The sequence below is a fragment of the Serinus canaria genome, chromosome 1, assembly GCF_022539315.1.
Source record: "Serinus canaria isolate serCan28SL12 chromosome 1, serCan2020, whole genome shotgun sequence".
Classification (NCBI taxonomy): Eukaryota; Metazoa; Chordata; class Aves; order Passeriformes; family Fringillidae; genus Serinus; species Serinus canaria.
Genome location: NC_066313.1, coordinates 99,405,609 through 99,423,663, shown reverse-complemented (window position 1 = coordinate 99,423,663; position 18,055 = coordinate 99,405,609). Strand labels below are relative to the sequence as shown.

At 38.9% G+C, this 18,055-nt stretch overlaps 1 protein-coding gene across 6 annotated transcripts in view; it reads left to right on the top strand.

The window, feature by feature from the left end:
• The window catches only part of SH3KBP1 (SH3 domain containing kinase binding protein 1), a 209,539-nt gene that overhangs the window by 71,386 nt on the left and 120,098 nt on the right, over positions 1-18,055 (top strand). For all 6 annotated transcript variants that reach the window (XM_018913607.3, XM_050973299.1, XM_050973310.1 and 3 more), the window contains one exon: positions 6,741-6,864. In XM_018913607.3, the coding sequence (XP_018769152.1) occupies positions 6,741-6,864 (124 nt within the window). The remainder of the gene's footprint in view (positions 1-6,740; positions 6,865-18,055) is intronic.

Sequence of the window (18,055 nt, the reverse complement as noted above, 5' to 3'; positions counted from 1 at the left end):
GGATTGAAAGAAAAGCATTCTGTATCTCAGAGGGCTCGAAGTGCTCCTGACATTTCCATTGTCATCTTTTGATAATTCAAATATACTGTGTTGTTTCCTCTTTGCTATGTGTGATTCCAGGCTCTTATTTCTACTCCCATATTTGGCTTTAAGCAGGGCATATGCTACAGATTTTAGAATTTGAAAGGCTCACTATTTCTCAGCTTTCAGCTCTTTCATTATGCATGTGTCTTGTTTTCAAAAGCTTTGATTTTGATTAAACCTCTTGCTCCCAGGATGCAAGAACTGTTGTTCCCTTCATATGGAAAACACAGATAAATCACCTTATAGTCTGATAGTGATTCTTCTCACAATTTTTCATGGCTCCCAACAGTTTTGAGGAGCGAAGTGTTGGCTTTAGGATTTTTGTACCTGCAGCAGTACAAAAAAGCATTTTGGTGCATTTAGAGTCATGGAAAATGTTGCAGGAATTTCCTCAAATGTTTTCAGCTGAGTTTCCTGTAAAGGTCAGAACTGTTGTAGTAAAAAATACTTGAAACTTAGGTGTAGTGAAAATGGCAGAAATTCTTGTACTTTCCTAACTGTAACTTTATGGCTGACCTAATTCAAGCATTTGCTCTAACTTCAAGGAAGCTTTTTGATAAAGGGGCGGAAACTTCATCATGTAAAAGCAATAAATAGAGGAAAGTTGTTCCTTGAAATGTAATAAATGATTCAATTCTGAGAAAAAAAGCTAGGTCTTGCAAATAGCAGTAGAAAAACTATGTTTTCAGTTTGAAAGCTGTTAACTGTTCTTTTTGCCTCTCTTCAGAATGACAAAGCATGTGTCATTCCAATGAGTAACAGTATTTTACTTACAAAAGATAAGGTGCTTAATTTATAAATTTTAATTGTGTTTAATTTATATATTTTTTATGTCAGAATAGCCATTTAATAAGGTACAGGTATACCTGAATATATTGTATTTTCCTACGTGGTGGACTTTCATCACACTATGTAATTTGTTGTTATTTGAAGTTTTGTCACGTTGTAAAGCTGATGAGCTTAGGGATAACATCTTTCAAATTTCCTGAGGCTTATACTGATGTAGGATAGGATTAGAGAAGATCAAAATAAAAACAGCTCAGTTATTGTTAAGGATTTTATGTTTCTTTGGAGAGAATATATTTCAAAGTTTGCTAGAAGAAAAGAATCTTTTCACAGTGGTTTGGCTGTTGATATCTATGCAATATGCTTGAATCCTAGTTACAAAAAAGTAGTCTTTTTTATGCATTAAAAGGGTGTACAAATTTTAAGGGCCTTTATGCCCTTATAACATCTTTAAAATCATAATATTTCATGGAATGAAGCCTAGTTTATTTTTAGAGTTCACAATTACTTTTTTTCAGTACTTCTCAGACTGAGGACGCTTCTTCCGAGTAAGAGCTGCTTATCATATTGGAATCACACTGAAACCCACGTAGATGGGAGGTGCAAGCTGCCTTAAAATTTCTGACATCAAGAGAGCATCTTTTAGGTTTAGTGGTTGAAATGCAAGGTTAGTTACTTAAGGGTTGGGTTCCTGAGGCACAGCCTCTTGAAAATGATCTGCTATTAACCTGAACCTGCAGTTATCTCTGTGTGGGCTAGGAAAGAAGTGCATCATTTAGATCCATGAAATTTATACTGGGCAGTGCTCCAAAACCAAGAACCAAATAGTCCCAAAGATTAGGTTTAGAGATATTTTTGAAGCTGTTAGCACTGTGAAAGCCTACCTCTTTGCAAATGGGTTGTGTGAGTGAGACAACTGCTCATTCTGCAGAAACATCTCACAGGAACTGAGAGGTAAAGAGCCAAGCACTGCACTCAGGATCCCTCTGAGCTCCTTCCCCTGAGGCTCTTTGTGGGGTTTCCATTGGCATCTGTCTTGTGAACTTTATTCTGGGAGGGGCTCTCAAGGTCGCCAAGCCAGTTCCAGATATTGTCACCACAGGGATTGCTGGTGAAGGCTCTCACACTGTGTCCCTTGGAGGAGACCCAGCATGGTGCAGATGTCCAGCTGTACCAGTCCACCCACCCCCTTCCACCCAAGGGCAGATTGGCCCACAGTGAGTGGTGATTGTATCTGATCAGGGTGTGAATATATCTGCTGTAGTCAAAATAGAAACCAGAAACCAGTGCAAAAGTCTTGGTCAGGAGGTGCACTGAAGTCCTTGCTGGGCAGGCAGCAGGTTGATCTTTTCCCAGTATTTTTGGGTTGATCTTTTCCCAGCATTTGTTGATATTTTCCCAGTATAATGTAGTCCAATATGTTACCTCTCTAGTTTCTCCTCTCCTTTATTACACAAGCTTATTTTTCAAGGCACAGCAGTTCATGAACTTGAAACTGGACTATTAGTTTCTGTTCATCCTCCTTTAGCATTTAAATTCAGCTGTTCTTCAACTACTTATGGCAGATTGAGGACTTCCGTCCTAACGGGAAGTTTGCTTTCTACTTATTTGTGTACATGGAATTTCTTCTTTTAAAAAGATAATATCTGCAAACTTCAACTTGAAATCAGAACTAGAAATAGATTTTGTCATACCCTGGGGAAAGTTCCCACAAGCCACCTCTGTTATGCATGGGTTTGCAAGCTCATTTGCCTACTCTTTTCTCACGTGGTAGGCTTCAACTCCTGGCAGATCTGGAAGGACTGGGTTACATAGAGAGATTTCTATAACTATATACTGATTAAGCACCAAGCTTTTAGGGCCATTGTAGTTCATTTACCAAATATGCCATGTCCAGTATACTTTTTGCAGTAAAATAAAGTGAGCTTTAAAATAAAAATAAAGTTATTTGGTATATTTCTTTCACCAGAGTTGTTTATGTTCGTTTTCACTTCATTTTTCAAGAATAAATGCAATTTTGAGTAAGGCATTATGGTATTTTAGAGTAATTATATTTTTACAGCATGTTAGAATGGGGATAGATGTAAAGGGCTATGTCAATATTTCTGAATTTAATAACACCAAGGGTCCCTATGGCCTGAGGTTAAGGGTGTCTGGCTGTGTTTGAGCCACAGCTGAAGAAAAGTTCTAAAATCCTGAATTCCCCAAGGGTGAGCAGTACAGAAGGGAAGACAGCCAGGAGGCAGGAGCAACACACCAGAGAGAGGAGAGGGGCTGTAATACTGGCACCAGTGTTTGCTGCAGGCTACAGTGGTGAGGCTGCTGGAGGCTGGAATATTTGTTAGGTTTTGTTTATAAGTTTTTAGTCTTATGCTGAAGACTAAGACCAGGAATTGAAAAGATGTGCAAAGGTTTTAAAGCTGGCATTTCTTACTACAGAATGCATTCTAAGCCACTTAGATATGGGCTTCCCATAGGGTATTGCTAAGTATGAATATGTTTCTGATAAAATTTTAGCTTAGTAGGGCTGGATTGATCTTTACTTGATTTCTGTTTCATTATTTAGACAATTCTCCGCTTTTTCTTTCAACTCCCTCCAGGGTCTGTAATTTCAGGTTGCTGGGGTTGATCATGTCATGTTATTCTGGGCAGTAGCTATAAAAGAGTATGGCTCTTCTCATGAGCATCAAAGGCAACAGTCATGAAAAGTAGCTCAAACAAGTGTTAGAAAGGCACACAAAAAAAAGAAATCCTTGGACAATTTTGGTGACTGCAAGGTGCCAAACCTTGTATGAATTTTGGCTTAGTGCACAGTCAGCACATGTGTCTTTCTTCTTTCCACAAATAGTGGATGAGAAGGAAGTGCACGACTCCCCACCCTACAAACAAATGCCAGTGTTTGGGAGTTGTCTTGTATTCCTTTGCTTTTTTCTAGACCCAAACAAGGCTTTCTCAAAAAGCTGTCAGCAGCAGCAAAGAAACCAGTGTCATTCAACTGGAGACTAAAGGGTACAGCATTGTTTTCTGTTATAGCAGGCAATTTTCTCTGTCAGTTTTGAAGTTGCAAAAGGATTTTTACAGTTAAAAATATTGTACTGCTCTATCAGAGTTTGTGAGTTGAGGATTTAATTACATTCTGACCTAAAGAATGAAAAATAACACAGTAATAAAACACAGGAAGTGAGTTCTGGCAAGATGGGGTCTTCTGTAGGATGTTGTCTTGTGCTCTTGTTCACATGAGAATGCTGTTTGACTCACAAATTCTGTTTAAATGGCAGTTAATTTTTTAATAGAGTTTGTCACCTAGTTGCAAAATAGATGTAAAGCTCTGGGTGAAGTAATTTATTCACATTTTCATTTTTAAGGCTGTGAAAAAGAAGCTTGTGGAATAATGTACGTGTTAAGTCTAGTCCACTTCTTTTAGAAAGTGATATATTCTTCTAAATGCATACAGTGTTCTTAAATTCTCACATGGTTCACTTTTTTACCAGAACTATGCACAATATTTCTTCTAACAACAGCAGCATCTATCACTTTCATTCACACATTCACATTTTTTATTTCAGTTATCATGGTTACTCTGAGGAGTTGTCTTTTAGATACTATTTTATCAGTGTGATGGCAGTAGAAAAAGGATTTGCTGTACCTTCTATAGGCAGTAATTTATAGAAGTTTTATCTCTGCTAATGTACTAATGTTCAGAAAATGGTTTGGGCAGATGTAGAAGACTGTATTAATGTTGTATAGATAATAAGTCAGCTTTGAAATAACAATTGTTTTGGGGAAATAAAAGGTAAAAAAATTTATGAGACTAAAGTTTAAGATGCATCTTACAGAGAATAACCTAAAAATTCTTGCTTTCCTGTCCACAGATGACAGCTTCAGAAACTTCAAATAGAAATGTGCCTTCTATGCTTTAGCGCTCATGTCTGATATGCTGAAAATCTAAATAAGATCTTCCTGTGTATGTACAATGCTGTGGGGTGGCGGAGTTGATCCTGCACTGTGATGTAGAAGAGGGCAGTGAATGTAAGAGAGGTGAAAAAGAGGAGGAGAGGTAGTGGTTTTTGTAATGGGAAGAGCTCATCCAAAGCCATCACCTGTCTCTAATGCCTGTTTAATGTAGGTCTCATCAAATTTGCAGATGATATCAAACTGGGGGAGCAGCTGACATGCTTGAAGGCAGGGCTGCTCTTCAGAGGGCCCCAGACAGGAACATTATGGAATCCAGCAAGGACAAATACCAGCTCTTGCCCTGGGAAGGAGGAATACTGGCAGTTCTGCAGAGTGGGATCTGATAAATTTGGGAGCAACTCTGCTGAAAAGGACCTGTGGGTCCTGGTGGGCAGCAACATAAACATGTGCCAGCCTTGCACCCTGGCACCAGCACAGTGAACAGCATCCTGGGCTGCATTAATAGCCTGCAGATTGAGGGAAGTGGAAATCCTCCTTTACCTGGCACTCATAAGTCCACATCCAGAATACAGCATCCCATTTTGTGGCTGGGATGAGAATTTTGCTTAAAAGGAAGATATTGATGAGCCAAAGCAAGTTCTGTACCTCTGGAAGCTGGAGCACATGCTCCCTAAGGGAGGTGTGGGCTTATTCAGCCTGAAAACAGGGTTTTGGGGGGACCTTCTGCTGCATAAAAATTGTTAACCAGGAGATAAAAACACACCCTTCACAGTGATGCCTGGTGAGCAGGACAGGAGAGAGCAGATGGGACTTGAGAAGAAAGTTCTAGGCAAGATACAAGGAAAATCTTTGTCACTATAAGTCAGTCAAGCAGTGGGCTTCTGCAGCCTCTGTCCTTTGAGGTTTTCAAAACCCAGCTGCTCAAACAGCCTGGAACAGCCTGGTCACCTCCACTCAGAGGTGATCCTGCTTTGAGCTGCATTGGAGTAGGGACCTTCTGAGTTCTCTCTCAGCCTGAGTGGCTCTGTGGCTCTAGGACAAAGATTGAAGCCAAAACTCTTTTTTTCCTTAAATTTTGGGACATGGTTAAAAGCAAATTTTTCATCCTCTGTAGTGTGTCAGTTACCTGTCTAGAAAATGGAGGTAATGCTGTTTGTTTTCTTCAGTAGCATTTCAATATAAGATATATAAAAGGTGATGATATTTTGGATGCTTTGTCAAAGTGGGTATGGACAGCAACACAGTCAGGCTTTTAAAGTCTGCCTAAGAAGCTGATAGAGAGGGTACTGTGCACCTGTAGCAGTAACTGTGAAGCTGTTTTCTGTGGATTTACTTTCATGAAACCCCACCATATATATTTTCAATATACATTAATCCCCTTAAAAGGTAGTGAGCAGCAAAATGTGTCAGTGTTAGCAACAGCTCTGACAGCAGTCTTGCTATGTGCCTCTGCCAATTATGGTAGCATTTGTCATATTTTCCTAGTTAATAGTTTTTTTCCTGCTATGGTGGTTGTTTCTGTGGTCTTCTCATTGGAGGGGAAGCAGACCTAGCTGCCTTTACATCAGGAGCACTGTACTGGTTCTGCCCTGTGTATCAAATGTACAGCTCACTGTTTGATAAACTGAAACATCTATTTGTTCCCCCTCAAACTTTTCAGCTTTGGTGATCTTTGCTAAGAGATTTATAAATCTATCCTAAAATTTTCAGGCATAGATCAGGAGTTATTTGAAAAAGAAGAACAATAGTGCCCATTGGAAAAGGTTACTGAAAATTGCTTTCTTTTGTGGCATTTCAAATTTGTAAGAGTCATTGAGGTAACATTAAAGCAGGCAGAGGGATGTACATAGAAGTTTTAAGAAATCTTGGGAGCTTGAGATTTAGAATATTCTCTAATATCATTTTTTAAACTGCTTCTTTTTTTCTTCTTTTCCCTCTCTACCTGTCTTCTGCAGGAAATAAAGAAAGACATGAAGAAAGAAAATACTGCCAACAAACCACCAGAGAAGCCTATAAATGAAGTTTCCAATGGAAGCCCTTTACTGTTGTCTGAGACAATTATTAGAACCAACAAAAAAGGTATAGTATATGGACATTAAATGCAGATTAAATTCAGGGCCTCCAAAGAACAAAATGTAAACTTTCCTTGTTTCTAGAAATAAAGCTAAAGTCTATTTAACTGAAAAGGCATGTCAGGAATAATAATAGAAAAACAACTTTGTCCTCTTGGACTGGCTTATATGGATGCATGTCTAATACTTTAACATTCATTTGCACTGACATCCCTTTCTTTTTAAGGAAATCCCCCCTCCATACATTTAATTAAGGAAAGTTGTTTGAGGGGATTGCTAAAGATTATTAAAGTAAGGAAGTGGCAGCTCACATATATGGAGGGTTTTGCACAGGGATGTCAGTCTGCATTCACATATTCATGCTTTGTCTGGGACAGAGAGCCTTAAAAAGGGGGGGGAAAGTGGAAAATATAGAACTTAATGCATTAGTTTCTTGGGAAGTGTCTTTCACTGTCTTTCATTTGAGACTGGAATGTGTGCTCCTCATGTCTGGCTTGACTCCCAATGCAGTTTCCTATGTAGGGTTTTGGGTGGCTAAAATGAAAGTTTTCAAATCTTCTGTGTCATTCCCAGCTCCTTGCTCTGCTTTCAGAACTATCAGAACAAACCAAAAAATTGGAAATATAAAGCTTGGATTTTTCTTCAGGTTATGTTTATGCTCCTGTTTGTTTGTAGGAGGACAATTGGGTCTGTGCAAGAGATGCACTGTCATTTTTTCTGGAGGATTCTCTCGACAGTTTCTTGCTGCTGTCTTATACAGAATAATCTGCTGTCATTAATCATTGCTGTAATGTAATTTCCATTTTAGTGTGCCTTCTATACTTTTGGGACTGTTATGGACATTTCCTGTTATGTATTATCAGCTAGCATTTTATTTGAGCTGCAGTTTCAGTAGAGGTCTTATACTTAAGGTTTACAGCTGCAAGTGAAGAAGAATTAATAATTTTTGCAAAATGTATTACTTCCTTTAAAATGTGAAGCGGAATAATCTCTACCTCCTTTGCAAGGATTGCTATCCCCTGAAAGAAAAGTTTGGAAATAAATCTCAAAAAACTTTGTCTTTTGAGCTTGCAATGTTGTCTTGAATCTAGAGACACGTCCAAAATTTCTGCTTTGGGTCAAAAGTTTTTCAAGCAACAGCAGAATTAAATTACTAAGAATTATTATTTTTCATGGCTGCTATACAGAACCATATGAGTAGTTGGGAAATTATCTAGGGACCAAGTTTGTTCCATATTGCTTCTGCTGCTATTTGGAGAAGGCTAATAGCTGTGGCAGATCCAGAGATTTGTTTCAGTCACAAGGGGATAGCACTCCAAATATGGATCTGAGAGCACTTTCTCCTCCTTTTTCTTCCTTCTGGCTAGAAGCTTTAAAAGATTCAGGAGAGAAAGATTTTTCTGTCCCTAGCTGAAGCATACAAAACCTCATATTTACTGAGATGAGAAAAGCAAAGTCCGACATGAGGATCTGTGAGTTGAGGTAGGGTTTAGAAGTAGCAGTTTCATATTTGGATGTTATTTCATTGGACTTGGTTGGAGGGGATTGCACTTCTCATGGCCTCCTGTACATCGTGTCAGGGCTGGTGCGCTGTTCATGTTGGCTGCTTCTCCACAGCCATTTCTGTTGCTGCAGAAAAAGCAGGTGCAGGAGGCCATGATCTGGCACCACAGCCAAGGATGCACAGGGCACAAGGCAGGAGAGCTTCCCCTTGTTTTTCCTGGGATCAGTTTAAGCATGGTGCCACAGTAGCCTTAAGTGTGGAGAGTTGAGAAACCCAGTTGCTGCTGGGTTCAAAAAGAGTTTTCTAAGATCTGTGTGGCCAGCCTCCTTGTGGAAAATGTTGCCATATCATACTGAAGAGGGATCCCTAGATGCTATGGGTGTTATTTTCTTCTAGTGTTCTTGTCCTGGGATTTTTATGAAATCCTAACTGAGTCTGTTTACTGATCACACAATGTGACCTGAAAGACATGTCTCCTTTTTGGGAGACAGGGTGTTTGGTTCATTGGCTGGTTTGTTTTCTTTTGTTCTCTTTGCTGTTAGGAAGTGAGTAGGACGGGGGTGCATCTAGAGGTCTTTAGCCACTGCTCAGCAGTGAAAGTGGTAGGCAGTATTATTTATTTGCTTGGTCAATGTAATCCTGCTGCTTGTAACTTCAGAGCAGATCCAGTGATGTGGGAGTGAAGCATTCTGTGCAGCTACATTGTTTTTATTACTAAGATGATGAAAATAAGTGCTATTCTACTGCTGTGGTGTTATATTGTGTAGTTTTACTACTTAACTTGGTTGGCCTAATTTAAGTGTCAGCACTTTAGGAAGCATTTACATTTTGAGGAGAGGAATCTTGGCCTCTTGGGCTTCTGGCTTGCAGAGAGTTTTTCCTTGAGAAATATTGACAAGTGTCCAACAGTGGTATTCAAGGAAAATAGCTTAGTTATTTGTAAGAAACATCTAAGTAACTAAGAGGAAAATAATGAATTTCTCAACTAAAAAGGTATTTAGGATCCAACTTTATATCCTGTTTTCTTCATGCTAATTATTTCTAAGTACTGTATTGAAATTAGGGGTTCTAATAATGAAATCAGTGTAAATTGAAATAAGTGGCTGCATAATATTTATTTGCTGACTGGTGTTAAACCACAACAGTAATGGGTGTTGGATTACATGTGTAGCATAGGAACAAATTAATGTTGGTGTAACTTCACCAGCAGTAACCTACCTGGATTATTACTTCCATTACATAGAGAGGGTTGCACTTGCTGTACATCACCAGTAGTGAATCACTCAGGTTTTTGTTACAAAGCCCTAGAGGAGATGGAAGGATTTGATTGTTTCTGCTTTTCATTGTGAGCAGTAAAACCAGAATATGTCTCATCCTTTAATGTTTCTTGTTGACCACAGACATTAGTGACTTAATGGAAAGAGCCAGTAGTGACCACTGCTGTGGTGGACATAATTTAGTTTAGGAAATGCTATGAAACTTTTGCTAAATCACTAACTGTTGGCTAAATTACCACTTATCTTTCTAGGTCAGGTATTTTAATAAGTATTGCTTTTTGAGATAGCCATGGCTTTATTTTTTCTGATTTATTGCAGTGACTTATCCAGATTTATGAGTGACTTCCATGTATTTTGGGTAGCTCTGCCTTAGGCTGCCTATTGGCAAAACCTGGTTTATACCTGCCTCGTTAAGATGTTGAGATCTGCTCCAGCATGGCAATTAACCTCCAAGAAATGGAGCATTATAATTCAGCACTGCAATGTGTTCACTCTTCACCTCTGGAAGGCTCAGGAAGGGACCATTTGCTGGAATGTAGGGATGGGGCTGGGGAAGCATGGTGGCCTTGTGCTTTCCCTGGCTGCTCCCAGGGCTGCAGCAGCTCTGGGCTGGCTTGATGGTGCTTCAGGTGCTGCAGTGTCAGCCCTGTCTGTTCCCTTTTCCAGAGACAAAGGCTGTGGCACTGAAGCACCTGTCTAAAGCTGTAGGGATGTCAGATGTGGGTTGGCTTGCACATTCATTGCCAGGACCTGGGAGGGATTGTTCTTTTGCTTCTTCCTATAGTTCACAAGTCAAGAAAATCCTTTCCTCACCATGAGTGGGTCTTTGAGTATAACTTTTCCCTACTTCAGATTTTTTTGTTGGCATATAGAACTATTATTCTAAAGCTTTTATAAATCTGACATTTAAAAAAATAGAGAAAAATATTTTTAATGTATTTAGAATTGGCATTGTTGCACTTTGGTAATAGCAAGATGGGAAAGCCTCTTATTCTCTCAGAACATTTTCAGATTGTTTGAAAAAAGCAAAACTATTGCTATTGTTGCAATTATTTAATAACATAAGAAAATTACAACCAGGTCTTGGAATAGAAAAACACTGAAAGATATCTTTTTTTCTCCTTAAATGCTTTTCCAACATGGTAAAATTCCATCTCTTCTAAGTTAACTTTCAAAATCTAAAACAAGATCCAAAGTGTGCAACTGTTTCAGATCTGTCATAAATTCAGTATGATCTTCATTCAGGTGTAAAGAGACATAATGGAGACTTGCCTACAACAAGCTTTAAGTGTTAAATAGCTATAACTTATTTTAGACTAGTTTTGTTTTGATTTTTGAGTATCCTACTTTTAAGTATCTTATTCATTGTGCTGTTTTGTGTGTCTGGGAACAAGAGCCCACTTGCTTAGGTCAAGTTGCAAAACTGGAACTGATCGACTGCATCTTGTAAGTAAACTAACAACAATTGTTATCTGAGTAAACATATTTGAGGCAAAGATATATTGCCTTGTCAGATATATCTGTTTTCTATAAACTGTAATTGCAGGCTGCATTGAGCCAGCAATTCTGGAACAGTTTATCATGTGTTACATGCTCTTAATCAAAGCCAAATAGTGAGAGCAAGGAAAGTTTTCTCTAGTTCTCTTGAGAATTATTTAATTTACCTTCCAGCCTACATTTAAATAACAGAGAGCATTTGCATGCAATGCTAAAAGGGAAGTTTTTTGTAAATAGGTTTGATGATATAATAGATTTAATTTAGGAATAAATAACAAGTCTCTTATATGCAAAACTGAGATGTAAGTCCATTTTTGTAAATTAGAGAACTGGAAAAAGTATTTTGCAAGAAAAATGCTCCATCATTTTGTTTGATAGATTTTTTGCTATTTGGATATAACAAGGCACTCCATTTATTAGAAACACAGGCTGTTGGCTTCTCAGCATATGAGTGCGTTGACTCAATCTTATATTAAATAATCTATGTAAGTTATGATTCTGGTAATATTTTTCAACAGAAAGGCAAACTTCAAAATCTTTTTAATAAAATATTTTATTACCTAAAAGTGCAAGGGGCTGCCTTCATCATGATTGATGGTGTCTGACCCTCAGTATGCTCAGCTTTGGTTTTCCTTTCTAACACAGTAAATTTGAAGGCATTGATCTTTTTTTTGTTGGATTATTCTTCTGCTGTTTGCACATTCAGGCCCTCTCCACAGACAGGCTTTGGTGTTCCCTTGCAAATACTGCCAGCTTCAGAGAAATTATTGCTAGCAGGGAAAAAATTCCCTTTCATTTTTAAGATCAGCTAATTGGTGTATATTTGGTATACAGTTTACACAAATGTGCACAAGAACATACTGCTCAGCCTATTAAGGTTAAAATATGCATGCAACATATGACACCAACCCAAAATGAGACATAAAAAATTAATGGCACAGGAAACTTGAATGTGCAAAATATTTATTCTTTGAGTTTAAATACCATATCTGCATATGCATATGTAGTGTCTCAGATGATACACATTTCCTTTAAAAGTACTGTTTTTTGAAAATAAGGATGAAAATTATCCCAGTATTCAGGTAAGTTACACTGCCCTGGAAGTCAGTGCTTTCAGTTCAGAGAGGCAGGAAAAGACATCAGTCTGTACTGGATGTGTGATTGTGACATTGACATGATTTTTTTTTTGTGGCTGGAAGAAACAACTCAGTGCTGTCTTCTTGGCAGGAGTGGAATAGGTGCTCACTCATTCTTTTCAAGTGCATATTGTTTATGAGTTCAATTTAAGTAATGGCTTGAGATACATAGAATATCTAAATTTCTTTTCCTGTGTTATGGTCATTTGCTACCCTGGTATTCAGTTAAGGTTTCATAATCTATCCAGATTCCAGTATCTTTTTCCAGGAGATAATTTATTTTCTTGTCATTTACTGTGCAGTGCCCCCCATCTTTTTTTCAATCCTAATTGCTTACCCTTTCTTTTCAATTAGTCCTTTCTTGTAGTCTTCAAAATGCATGAATGCTGAGCCCTGACTTGGTTTCTTCAATTTTGCATAATTGGAGCCATCCACTGGTGTGGCATGCTAGTACCATGTGCAGGAACAGCCTATAGAAGTCACTCTGGGTTTGAAGTGAAATCCCAGGTTAATTCTTTCCTCTGGGCATCTGTTTGCCTCAGTGGCTCTCTTGTGTGTCATATATTTACTCTAGGAATCCCATTTATGGACCATGCTGGGAAACACTAAACAAAAACCCAGTCATTGCATCAAGGAGCTGACTGTATATACATCTGTGTGTGTATCTGTCAGGTATTAAACAAGGTAACAGATAACTAAAAAAAAAAATAATGCAAGAGATGATGCCATATTTGGGCAATTGTTGGCAGGCTGTTTTCAGGCACACTTGTTTGAATAAAAGATTTAGATCTGGATCTGCATTCGGAAACTGGGAGGTTGGTATGGAGAAAATTGGGATAATGGTTTAGAATTTATTTTTTTCCTGTTGGGTGCTGGACAGGACAGAGAAGAGGCAGAAGATGACCTTTTCATATGAAGCCTAAAGAGATGTGGGAGAGCACACTGCTGAGCATTCTCAGCAGTTTCCAGATGAAACAGAGGGAGGCAGTTATGGAAACAGATGTGGGCAGCATTTAGTTTGTTGGTTCTTTTTATTTAAGCTAGACACAGAATTATATTTGTATCAGTGAAAAAGGAGAGGCAAGTGAATTTTTAGGAAGAGAGTGAGAAGGAACAAGAGAAATGGTGGAACAGGGCTACAGAGAGTGTTGAAAGAACAAGGAGAATGAAGTATTTTCACAAGTAATTTATGTTTATGCACATACTCAAAAATGCAGCAAAAATGCTGTTGAGGAACAGTTTAGAGAGTGGCAGCTTCTTTTTCATGAACACTGAAAAACTTTTGTCTAATCACTTAAAGGATTTTTTTCACTTCTAAAAGCTTTGTAATACATTTTACATGCCTGAAATATAAAGCTGTCAGGTATATAATTTATCATTTGTAGGAGCCATTTGCAAGCTCACTTTCATCACAATGTGTGATAACTGTCCACAAGGTGCTAGTCAAAAGCAAATGTGTTGTCAAACTCAGGTGCAAGATGTTTTTCTATTCAAATTTGTACTGAAATCTCCTTTAAAAAATGCAAAACCCAATAAAGTATGCTAGCTGTTGAAGTAACAACAACAATGAAACCTCCTCTTGTCTCAAAACTACCTTTGCCCACCACAGAAGTGGCTGTTGATTTTTCCATGAGATTTTGCAGAGAAATGTCTCCCTGCAGCCAGCAGCTCTGTCCCTCTCAGTGCTGCTGGATCAGTCACTTGGCACCCAGCAAGGTCGTGTTGCCCTTGAGGTCTGTCCCTGACCTTTCCCCTCTAGTCTGAGCTGTCTGTGTCTGTCTCCTTTAGCCTTTCATCTGGGTGGTGTGGGATTTTTGAGAAAAACCATGGCTAACTTGATTTGGAAAGTGGCAGATCAGCCTTTCTGCTCTGTCCCTTCTCACCTCTAATTAAGGAATAACAGAAGATGAGCAGGGTGGTTCTCCAGATGCTGAGCCTTGGAGCAAGACTTTGGGATCTCTGTATATTTTCCAGTGCCAAGACACATCTGGCAGCTGTGATCGGAGAGAGCTGGACTTCTTATTCTGTGCTAGAGACAATGTAAGCAGAGGAAAAATGCAGGGATACTGTTGTGGAATATAGAACACAACTCTGTCTGTACTGAACTTTGGGGCCAAGAGAATATATTTTGACTGTGCATGTAAATATATTTTCCACAAGCTCTGAAACTTTGCAGGTGTACTTTAAACTGGGTCAGTAACACTTTTTTTTTGTTGTTCCTTCAGTTATCTTGATGAATTTGTAACTGCTAAGTTAAATATGCCCCTGTAAATGTGCAAGCACACTGACAGGCAGATCTTAAGCTGGGAGTTCCTTTACCTTTGGTGGATGGGGTGGTAGCTGGGATGGTGCTGTGTTGATTTTGAGGAGACAGGGAGCTGGTGTTAGCCTGTCCTGTGGGCTGGAGCTGGGGCTGTGCAGCTGTTTACATCCTTCCCCCGTGGCCTGGAGATAAGAGTAAGCTGTGCTGTGTAAGTTACAGCACTAATCAGCATCCTGAGGTAGTTGAAGGTTTCTGGCTCCTGGACAACCATAAAATCCTTTGAATGATTTCTGGGGTTGTAGGTGAGAGCAGGGCCTGTCAACAGCTTCCTTGGGTCTCCTTCAAATTGCAGTGTCATGCAACATGAATTGAAGGCCTAAATAATTTGGATAAATCATTGATATTAGAATTTCTTTTTTAACCCATTAAGCCCTCCCATAAAAAAGATTTTTGGATCTAGGTGAAAATTTAATGTAAACATATGCCTTTGTACTTTTTTAAAAAGCTCCATACTTGTGCTGTCTGCATTGGCATCAAGTGAATTATTCTGCTGCTGTTGAGTCACTTCAGTGCAGGAAACCTGTTGATTTTTGTCTACTTGGACTAGCAGGAAACTACAATTATTGTTCAAGACCTTCCTCTTCTGATGAAATGGTGCTCTTAAACCCAGGCTGGAACAAACTTCTGCAGAAAGTGGCTAGAATGTACATAGCAAAAAGGAACTGTGGCTGCTGGTAGGAAGGAGCATCACTGTCTGAGTGGTTTAGGAGAGCTGAGCAGAGTTCTGCTCAGAGGTACACTGTCCTAGGAGCCTCTGAGTCAGCTTCTTGTGGGGTTTGGGCAGCAGTGTGTGTCTGGGGAGGGGCTTTAACTCTGAATGCATTTTGCAGAGGCATTTTTCACCTCTGCTTTTGCTCTGCTCCCCTTCCTATGTGCATACATGCAATCTCTAGAGTGGTTTAGGCAAAGCTTTGCTGTTCTCTGCAAGTGGCAATAAACTGTACAAAAGCAATGTCCATAAGGCACATTGCTCAGGCTCTTTCATGATGTATGAAACTCATAGACTCATAGAGTCTATGAAACGTTTTGCTTTCAGGAATTGATACATGCTTTAAAACCAGTCTTCTGATAAAGCACCATGCCTGGAAAAAACCTGTTTCTGCATTAATTTTAATTATTTTTCAAACACTATGTGAAATACTTTGATTCATTGGGTTAAAAGCCCCTGAAATTAGGGAAATTTGCTTTGCTATAAATAGATTTGAAAACCACATACAGGTATCAGACAGTGCTAAACAATGCATGACCTGGATTATCCTGAGTAAGATGGCATTTTTAGCTACTTAGGTGTTCAGCTCTCAAATTCCTGTATTACAGGTGCAGTAACTGGAATAAGAAGAGAGTTTGTCTGCAAAGGTATATTTCTAGTTTCCACTGGTTTGAAGTTTCCCAAATTTTATTCATTGAGTACTTCATACATGTTTTATCTTATTTCAGAATTTTCTTCTTTACAGTCTACCCTACCATTATCAAGGAGCAAACAGCATAGGACATTTTGCTGTTATTAGTCATGTGTTGTGATGTATAGTACCATTAACCCTGTTTTTTTATGGTTATGTCACTGTTTTCTAATGTTATTTCACAGCTTAGATGCACCAGTCATTTGCATTAGCTCCTATTCTATATCTTTTTGCATTCCTCTTTCAATTATAAATACATGTTTGTGCCTCTTCCTTTCTTGCAGTTAATTTGCAGAATCATCCTCTATAAAAATTCAAAGCATGTTGCTGATGATGGTTAGTTTCCAGGCTCAATGGTAGGGTGGTTGTGCTTGACAAGAGAGTGAAATGTGGAAGTGCTGACAAGTGGCTGATGGCTGATTCTTGGCCCCAAGCACAGGACTGAGATATGAAAGATTATTGCTGTTATTATTATCTGTCACACAGCAAGAGCCGCTCTTTCCTAACTTCGGCGCCGACTTTATTTAGAAACAGAAGTGGAGGCTGGGCAGAGTTCCTCGTGGTGAGAAGCAGCTCCCTGCAGATGCCCAAATTAGCTGGGAATGATTGTTGAAGTCAGCAGGAGTGTTATGCCACTGGCATGGTCCTCTGTCTGAGCTGCCTTGCTCTGGTGAAGGCCCTCATGACTTCATCTCTTACTGCAGGATCTTCTGTGGCTGCGTATTTGTGAATCTGCCACTCTGTTCCACAGACTTCCAGAGAGCGCTGGCACCACTGTGACAGCCCAGGATATATCTGCTTTCCCCCAAGAAATACTTGGCTGCTTCAGAATCTGTTTCTGATATTGTTTTTTCTAGGGACCAGATTTTACCAGCTCTCTACCCAGAGAGTGCTTAGCCTAGCACTGAAAATACACTACTATGGCAATTCTCAGATTAATACCACACTAGTTTGACTTTCCATGAACTCTGTTCATCATAATACTGTTACTTAAACCACAATTTGTTAATACCTTTTTTCATTACAGAATGATAATATTTTTATTAATGATGTGTCCAAGCCTGATGCCATTGTTAATCCTCTTTAAGGATTTCAGGCATTTACTTTGTATTTTCAAGCTGGTTGTTCTGTCCTGTACTAACATGTTTTGTTACTGTACATTTAGTACCAGATTTATTTTGTGCTGGCTTCTGTTAGACTCCTGTTAGATTCCAGATGTCACTTATCTATAGAGTCTGGTATCTAGCTCTGCAAAAGCTGCAAGATGCAGTGTCAGCTATTTTTGCTTCATTTTGCAACTGCAGTCACAAGACTTGGTGTTTTTTAGACCTAGGAATTCTCTGTTAGACTACTGACTCAGCACAGTGTTATCCTAAATTATAAGGGTCACAGTCACTTCTGGGAATTCATAAGAGGTCGGGAAGTCTCCAGGAAATTATTTAATAAAAAAGATCCAGTGACCTTTAGAAAACCAAAAGATTCAGTGACATGAGTGGCAGTTATGGAGCAAATAGAGTAGTGGAAAACAGAAGTAACAAATGTAAATATTAGCCTGAGGCTGTAGTTTCTTGAAGATGTTAAGCTTTTATTGCCACCAAAAAAAGAGCCATTTTTTCTTTTTTTGTTCTTCCCATGTTCTGGTACAAATATTTGGCTACGTTGTGGGCCAGATGAGGAGAATGATCAAGGTTAGCATTAAACTAGCAAGAGAAAAGCTTGTTTTTAATAGCAGGTCTGTTCCTTGCCTACCTCCTCATACTGCTTCACAAGCACTTGATCTGACAGGGTGGCAAGGAGTGTTGCAGGACCTGCAGGAGCAGAAGGATCAGTAGTATTGCCTTTTATTTGGTTGCAGGACTTCCAAAAGTTCTATGAGAGAGTGATGGTTTGTCAAACTTTTTGAAAGCTGGTTCACTGTCATTCAATTAAATCAACTGCTAAAGAAAATTGCTCTCTTGTTGGTTTCTATTGTGAATATTGCTCTTCATGTTTCTCTTGTGTTGGGAAGTACAAGCAGTGGTTATTGTCCAGAAAAACCATCATTGCAGTTCCATACTGAAT